This window comes from Saccopteryx leptura, chromosome 3 (assembly GCF_036850995.1).
Source record: "Saccopteryx leptura isolate mSacLep1 chromosome 3, mSacLep1_pri_phased_curated, whole genome shotgun sequence".
Lineage (NCBI taxonomy): Eukaryota > Metazoa > Chordata > Mammalia > Chiroptera > Emballonuridae > Saccopteryx > Saccopteryx leptura.
Window position 1 is genome coordinate 46,458,388 of NC_089505.1, and position 12,631 is coordinate 46,471,018.

The window sequence follows — 12,631 nt, forward strand, 5'->3', positions numbered from 1 at the left end:
GACCTAACTAGAACAAACAATAACTATGCATTATCTTTTAAGCAAATATTTTAACAGACAATAGCTTAGGTGTCTTAGAAATTCATTCATTGCCTTATAAATCCACATTAATACAATTCGCACAGGCTTGAGTTTGGTCTGCATCTATTGCTGTAAACCAAACCTTTCTACACTGACAAAACGAAAAACATTTTGTAACATAAAGACAATGAAATAACCTTGACTAACCAGCAGATAGTTCTCGCGCGATTTGAAGACGCTATCGGGCTGACGTCACCGGTTGCCATAGCAGCATCCTCCCCAGAGTGGAAGAGAGGGGTGGCGCGAGGGGCGGAGCACCATTTCTGCAGAGAGGACAAGCATCGTTCTCGTCCTGCAGGTCTGATTGATACCAAAATGAGCGGCCTGGATGACGGTAACAACCTTTCTGTCGCTGAAACCTGCGGCCCCGCTTCTCCTGACCATGCCCCGGGACATCCGGACCTAAACCAGGGCCAGCGCGAGGAAACCGAGGCTACACAGGTGATGGCGCACACAGGTGAGGGCAGCTTGGAGACCTCTGAGGAGGGAGGCGCCCCCCAGGCCCCCGCCAGCTATGGCCCTGTGTTCCGCATTCGAATCGCTGGGAGCCGTGGCGCTGCAGCAATTAAAGCCGGCCAGAAAGAGGCTCCATCTCCCACGGAGAGAGAGAAAGTAGCCCCTGCCTCCCCCGCGGTGGCATCCGACAATAGCCAGGAAAATGGCTGTCAGCTTAGAGAGCCGAGTGGGGAGAAAGCTCTAGAATCCGGTGGCGCAGAGGGGTCGGGGTCTCAGATGATGCCTGGGGCGAAGGCCAAGGAAGTGATGACAAAGGACTGCGCCATCTCTGGGACAGCGGAGAAGGAGGGAGTAGCAGAGGAGGTGGTGGAGGAAAAGAAGGTGATACAGAAGGAGAAAAAGGTGGTAGGAGGAGCGAAAGAGGAGACGCGAGCCAGGGCCCCGAAGATCAATAACTGCATGGACTCCTTGGAGGCCATCGACCAGGAGCTGTCAAACGTAAACGCCCAGGCAGACAGGGCCTTCCTTCAGCTGGAGCGCAAGTTTGGCCGGATGCGAAGGCTCCATATGCAGCGCAGAAGTTTCATTATCCAAAATATCCCAGGTTTCTGGGTCACTGCCTTTCGGAACCACCCCCAGCTGTCACCTATGATCAGTGGTCTAGATGAAGACATGATGAGGTACATGATCAATTTGGAGGTGGAGGAGCTTAAACACCCTAGAGCAGGCTGCAAATTCAAGTTCATCTTTCAGGGCAACCCCTACTTCCGAAATGAGGGGCTGGTCAAGGAGTATGAGCGCAGATCCTCTGGCAGGGTGGTGTCTCTTTCCACTCCAATCCGCTGGCACCGGGGCCAAGACCCCCAGTCCCATATCCACAGGAACCGGGAAGGCAACACGATCCCCAGTTTCTTCAACTGGTTCTCAGACCATAGCCTCCTAGAATTCGACAGAATTGCTGAGATTATCAAAGCAGAACTGTGGCCCAATCCCCTACAGTATTACCTGATGGGTGATGGGCCCCGTAGAGGAATTCGAGACCCAGCAAGGCAGCCAGTGGAGAGCTCGCGGTCCTTCCGGTTCCAGTCTGGCTAACTCCTGCCCTGTGAGAAGCTCCTGCAGTTTCCTTACCACCTCCTCTTGGATTCTATGCTCAGCCAACAGCATGCAATCTTCCATCTGCTTTCTCTTTACACTGGATTGTTTTGTTCTTCATTTCCTCTAAATCTTCAGTCAGTTGCAAGATTGTCGCTTATGTCTATGCTCTTCTTCTTCTGGGTCTTCGTGCTGTTCTGCAAAGTGTTAACGTGTTCCAAGTGCATGGCCTTCCACTGCTTCTGTGCCAAGCACATGATGCTGTACATACACACTGACTCCCTTTGCATGCCTTGGGCTCTGTGATGATGGCATTTTCCAAGGTTTTTAAGTGGTTATCAACCACAAGGAAACTTGATGTATATCTTTGCAAATAACTAGCGGAACTTCATACTTTACGCTGGCTGTGCTTCTGATACCCTGTACTCTATGGCGAGATCTTTGAGTTTCACCACTGCAAGATGAAGCTGATACAGATGATGCCAGCCATCAACCCTAACTGGACATTGCAAGCCACCACTAACTGGTTCCCAGCTGCCTTCCTTGGCCTGTGCCATCCAACCTGCTGGTTACCTGGCAGAATAAGCAGGTGGCTGGCTACTAGGCATGAATGAGGTAACAGATGGGAAGTGTAGATGTTGATCTTCTTGTGCCTTTGGTCCGTCTGCATTGTGACCAGGTACTGGTGAGTATGAAAGCCTGTGCCATGGCCTACTCAAACCTGTTTTGAGTCTTTTGGATGAGCTTTGCCTGGGCATAGTTGCCTGCCTCCTCAGGAACTAGCTGTGCTACCCCCAGGCAGCACATAGGAACCACCCCCTAAATGGTCACCAATAAATTCAGATGGCTGTGAGGAAGGTTGTCAGTCATATGTGACAGTGCCCAGAGCAATGCTGGAACTGGGTCCCTTCCAACAGCTTTTCTGAGCCCTAGCCAATAAACCACCCTTAATCTAGGCAATTTTGTTAGGCATCCGGTTCTTAACCTCTCCTGTACCTGTTCTGAACATGACAGTTAACCAGGATGGGGCACAGAGGAAGATGTATTTCTGGTCTATCTCCCTGTCCCTGGTCCCCCTCCCTCCCTCCCTCCCACACTTCTTCCCTCATAGCTCCCCTCCTTTCTCCCTCCCTCAGAAACAAAATTGGCAAAGTAGGCTTTTTGTTTAATTTGCTCTCCCCTTGATTTTGCCCAGAGGGAGAAAGCTACTGTACACTAGATTAGCCAGGTCTCATTGCCCTCCTCTGCCCCCATGCCTCCACCCCACTTCCTTTAGCTAGGTCTAAATGTTTCCAAGGGAGACCTGTAGGCAGATTGTTTAGTTATGGGCAGTGCTCCTTTAGTCCAACTTCAACAACCCCCCCTTTCCCCTGTAGGCATTTACTAAAATCTTTGAATTTTGAGCTTTAGTTTGAGAAGCTGAGAGGAGAGACAGGTTCTTCAGTGATGGGTTCAAGAGACAGAAGGTTGTGGTTAAAGCAACTAGAAGTTAGTTTGACTCTTGTAAAGATGGAAATTCTCTTTTGGGGGTGGGGCTTGAACCATTTTGATATAACCTGAAGGCAGCATTTTGTGGGTCACCCGTCTTTACTATTTATCAGGGCTACAGCCCTGATGTCGCAAGGGCCTCCACGCTACTGCCTGGCCCTCGGCTGTCAGTCCTCAGCTTCCCCATTTTCTTCCCTGCTTCTGTCCTAACAAAAGAATGAACAGGCTTCTGTCTGCATTGTGGCAGATTAGGAAGCCTTCCTACTACGCAGAGTAAGGAGATCTGTGGAGTCTGTGGGATATTCAGATCAAATTCCAGTAGATGGGACAACAGTGCTGACAGGGCCGTCCTACTGAGGCGTATGGTGGTGCTGATGACACCCAGCCTTGTCATTTCTCCTTTATTTTTGAAGGCCTTGCTATAAGCTCCCCAGGGTTTGGAAGTCTGGACACAGAGCATTGGGGAGGGTGCTCTAGGCGGGAGAAACTGCAGTGAACCTGCTGTGGACTGGGCTTGGAATGGCAGGCAGGGAAGAGGGAACCCTGGGGGGTGGGGGGGCGGGGGAGGCTCAGGGCTTTCCTGGGAGAGGGGAGAATCAAAGAGGATGCTTGGAAGAGGGTTTCCCCCAATTTTTCCTATATCCTTGAGTTCACCATTTTTTTTTTTACACAAAATGCAAGTCTGGATGTTTTCAATTATATATTTTAGGAGTGACCTTTTACATGTGAAAGATTGATGATGTAGTATGCTTATTTCACTGGTTGAGTAAAATCCTAATTCCTTCTTCCACTTTAGCTTGCTGGCAAAATTGATATTTATAGGACTGCATTTTGCTTGTAATTGAGAATGTGTGCAAAATATCAAACTTGTTTCCTGTATGGTGTGAAGATGTCTGTGAATATTATTACTATTATCAGCTTGTTCTGGTCTCTCTTCATATATAGCTCTATCCTTAGAAATATAGGTTGAATAATGTGATCTTTGAAGAAATTTTGCAAATGTCACCGTCTTGTGAAAGTAATCTCAAGAAGAGAACCATGACTGTCTTACTTGGTATGTTTTGCCCTAGTAATAATGTGGTACTTGATATTTTATGTTCCTAACCCAGTGTAAGTACAATACTTGTAGAATTGCTGTCAAACTAAACAAGGATCCTTAGTGCTTCTGTTTTCTCCTATGTGCTTGAAGAAAACATAAAATCTGTCACTCTGCTGTATTTGTTTTCACCAAAATAAAAATTAATAAAGTTCTCTGTTGTCTAGATTAATATAAAGTTGCAAATATTAAAGTTGTCAAATGGTCACAGTAAGCCACATCCTGAAGGTTAAAAAGAGGCAACAGCCACCAAACCTAAGATTTTTTTTTTCTTGGAAAGTGGTAAATAGGCCCACTGTAGCTGCATACTCATGAACAGAAGCATTTTCTTTATGGCCAGTGATGTTTTTGGTGGATATTGAAGCACCATATGTTGATTTATCACTTAACTGCTTTCTGTGGAGTATCCTTATTGTAGTATATGTTAACCATAACCCCCATTTTCTCTTGGTCTCATTCTTTTCTTAAGCAGCTTAAGATAAGTCTTTTGGAAAAATTAAACACTGTGCATTCTGTAAGTGCTACTTAAATTCGTTTCCTACAACAGTGTGGTGCTTTAAAGAGAAAGAAGAACAACAAAATCTAACCTAAATGTAATGTCTACAAACAAGTGACATCAGACATCACAACTTCAATGCGAGGAATGTTTTGTTATTCTGCAGCTATTACATACTGGAAGGTCTGGGAAATACCGATTTCTGCATCCTCTGTAGTAGAGGGGGCTATGGGTGTTGCAAGATCTGAAAGTGACCATGTATTTTTAACCATCTAAAAAATCTGACAGTTGGCCCCAAATTACTGAATTGTATCTGTAGTTAAACAGGCTTGCTGACTCTTGGGGGCAATTCTTTCTAGCAAGGTCTACTTGCTGAAGTGTAATTTTTCTAGACCTGGAGAACTTTTAAATATTGGAAAGCTAAATTTTCTTTTCCAAGTTTTACACCCATCTTAATCCTAATTCCCCTTTAACAATGTTCATTTTACTTTTTCAATTGAATGGTTGATTGCTGCATTGTCAACCACCAGTTTCAAGCATTCTCCGTTATCTGGTTCTGGATATAATAAAAAGATGTGATTTTGTTGCCCTTAGTTTATTATGAGCTTCTAACCATTACCCTTTATTTTTCTGTTCAGCTGGTGGCACTCATTTGTCATAGATGACCGTGGTTTCTGCTGTTTAATAAAATTAGTCCCAGTCAGACATTCTCTAGGTTGTACTATTAACCAGTCAGTTCACTCCTACAGCCCTGTTTCGTTACTTTGCATTATACTTTTTCTCATTTTTAGACACAATTTTATTCTTTATGCAGGCCTCCAGACAAGCTAAGAGGTTCTCTCATTCTCTCACTAAATAAGTATATATTATTATTTTGGTCTGCTCAGGCATTCTGCCCAGTGAGTAGTAGTGACACATTTTGTCATTTCCCTGGTCCTGACAACAATTTCTCACCATTTCTGGGCATTCAGCTCAGACACCCATAGGCCAGACCACCCAGAAAAGGCTTCTCAGATCTTCCTCACTCAGTTACCCCTCCTTGTTACTGCTGCTGCTGCTTCTGCTTTATCTCAGTTAACTCAAGTTTCCTTAAGTCAGTTTTCTTTATTAAAAACAACCCCCCAGCCTGACCAGGCAGTGGTGCAGTGGATAGAGCGTCGGACTGGGATGCAGAGGACCCAGGTTCGAGACCCTGAGGTTGGCAGCTTGAGTGCGGGCTCATCTGGTTTGAGGAAAAGCCCACCAGCTTGAACCCAAGGTCGCTGGCTCCAGCAAGGCGTTACTTGGTCTGCTGAAGGCCCGCGGTCAAGGCACATATGAGAAAGCAATGAATGAACAGCTAAGGTGTTGCAACGCGCAATGAAAAACTAATGATTGATGGCTTCTCATCTCTCTCCGTTCCTGTCTATCCCTCTCTCTGACTTACTCTCTGTCTCTGTAAAAAAAAAAAAAAAAGTTTAAAAACCACCCCCCAAATTTACCCATATTCTTAATTATTTGAACCTTAGTGATCTATTTTACTTCAGATACACATTCCGTGGCTTCACAATCTTAAGATATGTCAGGCACTCCCACTTGTTTTCATGTTAACTTCATAATCCTGATGCTCCCCCCCCCCCCAAACAGAGACAGAGAGAGGGACAGATAGGGAGAGACAGAGACAAGAAGAGAGATGAGAAGCATCAAGTCTTCCTTAGTTCATTGACTGCTTTCTCATATGTGCCTTGACGGGGTTGGGGGGCGGAGAGACTACAGCAGAGGGAGTGACCCCTTGCTCAAGCCAGCGACCTTGGGCTTCAAGCCGGCAACCACAAGGTCATGTTCATGCTCAAGCCAGTGACCTCGGTGTTTCGAATGTGGGTCGAGTCCCAGTCCAACATTCTATTCACTGCGCTACCACCTGGTCAGGCCAGAAGTGAGTTTTACTATCTCCATTTAAGTAGTAGTGAAAGAGGCTCAGAAACTTGAAGCAAAATTGCCTAAGATGCAAGTCACACAGACTTAAATTTTCTGATTTCAGGCTACCTTCTGTATCACACAACTGTTCTAAAAATGGAATAAAAACAAAACCCTACTAATGTGCATATTCAGGCCTCAGATAGTTATTCTTAACCCATTCATGAATGGTTTCTGAAAGAGGTACTTTTTATCACTTATTTTAATACAGGATTCCACATTACAGATTAAAATACTCCTGATTTACATATGTAATCTTGATGTTTGCTGCATAAATGAATGAAATTAGCAGTTTCCTTTTATCAACAGGAGTAAATGCACCAAAAGTTTAAATATTTTAATTATGAAATTTAGCTTCTACAAAGTATAAAGAAATATTGACATCTATTAAATTTAGGTAGTGGTTTTTTTTTTAGATTTTTATTTATTAATTTTTAGAGAGACGGGAGAGAGAGAAGGGGGGAGCAGGAAGCATCAACTCCCATATGTGCCTTGACTGGGCAAGCCCTGGGTTCTGAACCGGAGACCTCAGTGTTCCAGGTTGATGCTTTATCCACTGCACCACCACAGGTCAGGCTAGGTAGTGTTTTCTTAATTCAGCATGGTGATTCCTTTTTTTTTTTTTTTTTTTTTTGTATTTTTCTGAAGTTGGAAATGGGGAGGCAGTCAGACAGACTCCCGAATGCGCCAAACTGGGATCCACCCAGCACGCCCACCAGGGGGCGATGCTCTGCCTATCTGGGGCGTCACTCTGTTGCAACCAGAGCCATTCTAGCTCCTGAGGCAGAGGCCACAGAGCCATCCTCAGCGCCCGGGCCACCTTTGCTTCAATGGAGCCTTGGCTGTGGGAGGGGAAGAGAGAGACAGAGAGGAAGGAGAGGGGGAGGGGTGGAGAAGCAGGTGGGCGCTTCTCCTGTGTGCCCTGGCTGGGAATCAAACCCAGGACTCCTGCACGCCAGGCCAACGCTCTACCACTGAGCCAACCAGCCAGGGCTAATTCAGCATGGTGATTCCTTTTAACAGGTACTTAGGAATGTATTCCAACTTATTAAACTTTGTTAAACTTTATTAAACTTTGATCTTTACCAAGATAGTACCAAAGCCAAAGTACCAAGAAAGTAAAATAGTTTTTTTTTTTTTTTTTAAATGAGTCTAAGCACAGGTGCCAGGTACAAGAACCTGACAGGATGTCTGTGCAGTTGTAGTTGTTAAGTAATGCCCCAACTTCTCTACAGGCCCAGATACCCTGCCTCTCTTCCAAGTTAACTTGGACTAGTTTTCATTACTCCTCTAGTTTGGTTTCCTCAACACAAGAAAGGAGAATTTAAAGCAGTCATAGTGAATATTTAAACCTGACTATGAAGAAAGTAGAACTGCTTATTGATGCCTTTAGAATCTGTGGCTTCCAAGAGCAGACTTCATTATACAGACCTCATTTGAGGAAGCGTAGAATTTAACCTCCGTGATTTTCAATTCCTTCATCTGTAGAATTTTAATAATTATGCACTCCTCAGATGATTGTTGTAGGGAGTAAATAAGGTACATACAGTAGCCGGTAAGAAGTCAGCACTCATTACTATGATGTTTTCACCATATTTCTGAGGATGATTCTAGAGACCAACAAGAATTTACCTTTTTTGAGTTCACCCTGTATGGACTAGACCATGCCCAAGTATTTTCAAGGGCAGTAACTGGACCATACTAGGTGAGTTCTCTCTCGAATACATCCCAGTCTTGCACTGATCTGAAAGCTAACTCTGATAACCTTGTTATCAAGAGCCTGAGAAGGGGTAAGGGAATGCTACTGCAACATCACCTGAAAAAAACAACTATTCATGTGATTCTGACAGTCAGATCCAAAGAGTAGTTTGACACTCCATTTTATGCTGGTTTGTTATATAAAATAATCACACATTTATTTTTTTCATTCAAACAAGTTCTCTAAAAGTCTGTGTATACATATACAGTACACATATATAATTATATGTACATATATACACTTTATATGGAATTATTCTTGGATGTGAATTGGTGGGAAAATAATACTCGATTTCAATTTAGAGTTGAACAAACTCAGTAGTTATTTTAGATCGTAATTCTAGGTTCAGTTGATGTTTTTGCTACCTCAATATTCTTTTTATATTTTAATTTTTTTATTGAGAGGCGGGGAGGCAGAGAGACAGACTCCTGCATGTGCCCCGACTGGGATCCACCCACAGGCCCCCCTACCGGGCAATGTTCTGCCCATCTGGGGCCGCTGCTTCATTGTTCGGAAACTGAGCTATTATTTTAGCACCTGAGGCCAGGCCATGGAGCAATCCTCAGCGCCTGGGGCCAACTTACTCAACCATTGGAGCCATGCTGCAGGAGGAGGAGAGAGAGAAGGGGTGGAGAAGAAGGAGAAGATGGTTGCTTCTCCTATGTGCCCTGACTGGGAAGTTGAACCTGGGACTTCCATAAGCCAGGCTGATGCTCCACTGTTGAGCCAACCAACCAGGGCCTTTTTAATTTTTTTAATTAATTTATTTTCAAGAGAGAAGGGGGGGGAACATCCATCTGTTCCTGTATGTGTCCTGACTGGGGATCAAACCAGAAGGAAACATGGAAATAAACTCTCACCTTCTCTTTCAACAAGATGGGGAAAACTGAGGTCAAATTAGGTGGTTAGCCTGTTCAGATTCTTTAGATGGGTACTAGTAAAAGTGGGACTAGAACTTCTGACCTGAGTGAATTTTTTTTCACTCCTCAGTGACCAAAAAGTGCAATTAACTTCTTATTTTGGAGTTCTCATTTTCACATTAACAATAGTGATTTATAAGCATTTAAAGGTTTATTATTCTTTGCCATTCACAAAATAAATTGTAAGAAAAAATAGTTTTATTTAAAAGAAATTAAATGTGTATTAAAAGTATACATGAGATAGCATTTATCACTGAGCCTTAAGCTTGATTATGTATGCTCGTTAACTTATTCCAATGAGATTTAGGAAATCAATTTCAAACACATTATTATATTAGTATATATCAGAGAAACATACTGACTCTGAAAAAATGATTTCAGTAACTGTTAACCTACCCTGAGATACTCATTCCCATAAAATATTTGGGATTATTTTCGAACATTTAAATATTTTAACAAAATATTTATCTTTTCATTGTATACATCAATATGCTAAGTTCTCTGCTACAGTCCAAGTAAAATAACGATAGTGATCAGTGTGTTTTCTGTCCTTGTTCACAATGGACAGAGTGAAAATTACAACATAAAGAATAGCCAAGATTTATAGTGTAAACGTTATCTGGCTCCAAACATCTTACAGCAAATAGCTACTAATATGACTATGCATAGCACATGGAACACAACCCTGGATTGTAGTATATCAATAAAGCCTCGTAAAGCAGTTTTTCTCAACATTTCTTCCATTATTCTGCTCCCACCCCGCTAAGAGAAAAATGAAATTTAACTTTATATTTCTCCTTAATGAGAAAAATAAAAACTACGGAATAGATTTTATTGGGTAATGCTGCGTTTTGGAGGATTATAATCCATTGCATTATCTTTTTTTTTTCACCCAAAGAACTGATTTATTTTTCCTTTTGAGAATACGTGTTTTAAAGTAAATGAGAATGAACAAAACAGCCTTTAATATTAGAGGGGAGGGGGTACCCTAATAGGTAACACTGGAGGTTGGCTTCTGGAATCACCATACTGGCTGTGTGGTATCAGAAGAAATCATGTCTCTGTTCCTTGCTTTGGAAAACAAAATCATAGCAAAAAACCCAATAGCTTGGAAAAGTCATTTAATCTCACCAGAATCCGTGTCCTTGGGTATAAATGAAAGAGAAGTAGACCAACTGTTATAACTTCGGGCTGGATTTTCCTGGGGCATATAAAAGATGTCAATGCTCATCCATATCCCCAGATCAAATAAACCAATCTCTGGAGGTTATAGTCCAGCCAGTGGTTCTCAGACTTTAGTGTGAATCACACTGTTATTAAACAGATTGCTGGCCCCATTTCCAGAGTTTCTAATTCTGTAGGTCCGGGGTGGGACGTGCAAACTTGCATTTCTATCAGATTTTCAGGTGAGCCACTGGCCTAGGCCTAGGTCTAAATATGTGTGTATATTTGTGTGCCCCAGGTGAATTCCAATTCTAGAACTAGTAGTATATGAAATATTAGTAAGGTTCTTAACAGTTCTAAGATGTTGAGATTTTGATATAATGAGAGTTGAAACAGGACCTATGGAAAACATCATCAATTTCTCCATCAATTTTCATTAAGAATTTGTTTCTATAAAGCATTTTACAGTATTTTTTTAAAACATTAACATTTTTACAGTACATTTGCTTCATTATCGTTCTTCCTTCATTTTTCAGTAAAGATAAGTTACTTGGTTGTCAGTGGTTCATCATGTGATAAGACCAATGGAGGCTTTGGGTAGTAGCCAGCCGTTTTTGAATTGTTTGAAGAGAACCTTGTAAATTTGTAGTCCAGGGGTAATTCTGGAAAAAAAAACAACAACCCATAATTTGATTATTCTGCAGTTATCAAAAGCCCTTCCATAAATATAAACATCAAAATTTGATAGTCATTGAACACATAAAATAAGGACGAGCATCTCATTTTTTTAAATTTAAAAATATCTCAGGCCTTACTCAGAGGATCATGTAATTGGTAAATGAGAACTAATAATCTTCAGTGGCCCTGACCAGGTGGCTCAGTGGTACAGCAACGACCAGTGTGTGGAAGTCACAGGTTTGATTCCTGGTCTATTTCCCCTGCTCTCACTAAAAAAAAAAAAAAACAAAAAACAAAAAAATCCAAAAAAAACACTTCAGCCTTTCAGTTACTAAGAATAAGCTTTGACTGCTTAGCTAAATGAAGATTCGAATATCACAATGTAGCAGCTTTCTCCATATGATAAGCATTACACACACAGCCGTAAGAGAATCAGAAGAGAGCACATAAAATCTTTCTTGATGGTAAGACACTGTGATGTCTTCATTTAAGTCTCTCAAAAAGCAGTCTTCAGATATTTTCTTCCCAAATTTCTCCAAGGAAACAATTATCAGGAATATTACAAGTGACACATTATGATATATGTCATGTTATAATACTCAGCACATACAGATTGATACTGAACAGTAATCCTTATTTCACAAATTTTACAAGTAAAACATCATTTGGCAGTTCTGTGTATTTTGAGAATGACACTAGCATAAAAATTTTAAACACCAGAGGCTCAAGCAGTTAACCCTCATGAGGAGAAAACTACTATTAGAGACTGGGAAGAAGGAACACCCTCTTTCTGATTCCAGAGAAAGCTAAGATTCCTGTTAGCAGAAATACATTCAGTATTAGAGAACTGCACAGGACGTCACTGCCCAGTTAGCTGGAATGTATATTGAGACACGCATTAAAAGGCACTGAAAACTGATAAAACTAAGTTTCTAAACTTACAAATCTGAGATCCAGGCCTTCTAATAAGCCACTAAAAGACCGGCTAAAAGGTGAGCCACCATCTTTTTCTGTCTTTCCTATACATTTCCTATAGTAATTAGAAATTATAATTATGTAGCTATCATTATAAAGTTAAAATGATTACATTATCAAAATGCTTATAAATCAATCGCCATTATAACATGCATATATGACTGATAAATGTAAACTTTTATAACATCTATAAAAATGGCTTCTATGCATTTAAATGGCAGTGAGATAACCAAGTTTAACAGGATATCTATGAATAAAGAAACATTACTTGAATAAAAAAAGGTTTTAAGAGGTAGTATCAGGTTTGTGTTTTACCTCCAATCTTATTTAAAACAAAAATTTTATTTTCCTATGTAGCAAAAAAGGTAAACTACTATTAAGAAATCTGGATACGAAATAGCTAAACTGAGACCAGCTGACTGTCCGATTAAAACAAGGATCTCTAGGCTGACGTTTGAGCAAGGAAA

At 41.7% G+C, this 12,631-nt stretch overlaps 2 protein-coding genes across 3 annotated transcripts in view; one reads left to right on the forward strand and one right to left on the reverse strand.

The window, feature by feature from the left end:
* Positions 1-331: 331 nt before the first annotated feature.
* On the forward strand, positions 332-4,371 carry TSPYL4 (TSPY like 4). The gene has a single exon (XM_066373409.1). It carries the CDS (start codon positions 397-399, stop codon positions 1,630-1,632), a length of 1,236 nt encoding a protein of 411 aa, XP_066229506.1. The 5' UTR covers positions 332-396; the 3' UTR covers positions 1,633-4,371.
* Positions 4,372-10,274: 5,903 nt separating this feature from the next.
* NT5DC1 (5'-nucleotidase domain containing 1) overlaps positions 10,275-12,631 on the reverse strand; it is a 147,752-nt gene continuing 145,395 nt past the window's right edge. For both annotated transcript variants that reach the window (XM_066373416.1, XM_066373415.1), the window contains exon 12: positions 10,275-11,173. In XM_066373416.1, the coding sequence (XP_066229513.1) occupies positions 11,058-11,173 (116 nt within the window). In that variant the 3' untranslated portion in view covers positions 10,275-11,057. The remainder of the gene's footprint in view (positions 11,174-12,631) is intronic.

Coding starts and splice junctions, on each gene's coding strand:
- TSPYL4 (XM_066373409.1), top strand. CDS start 397: ATGAGCGGCCTGGATGACGGTAACAACCTTTCTGTCGCTGAAACCTGC.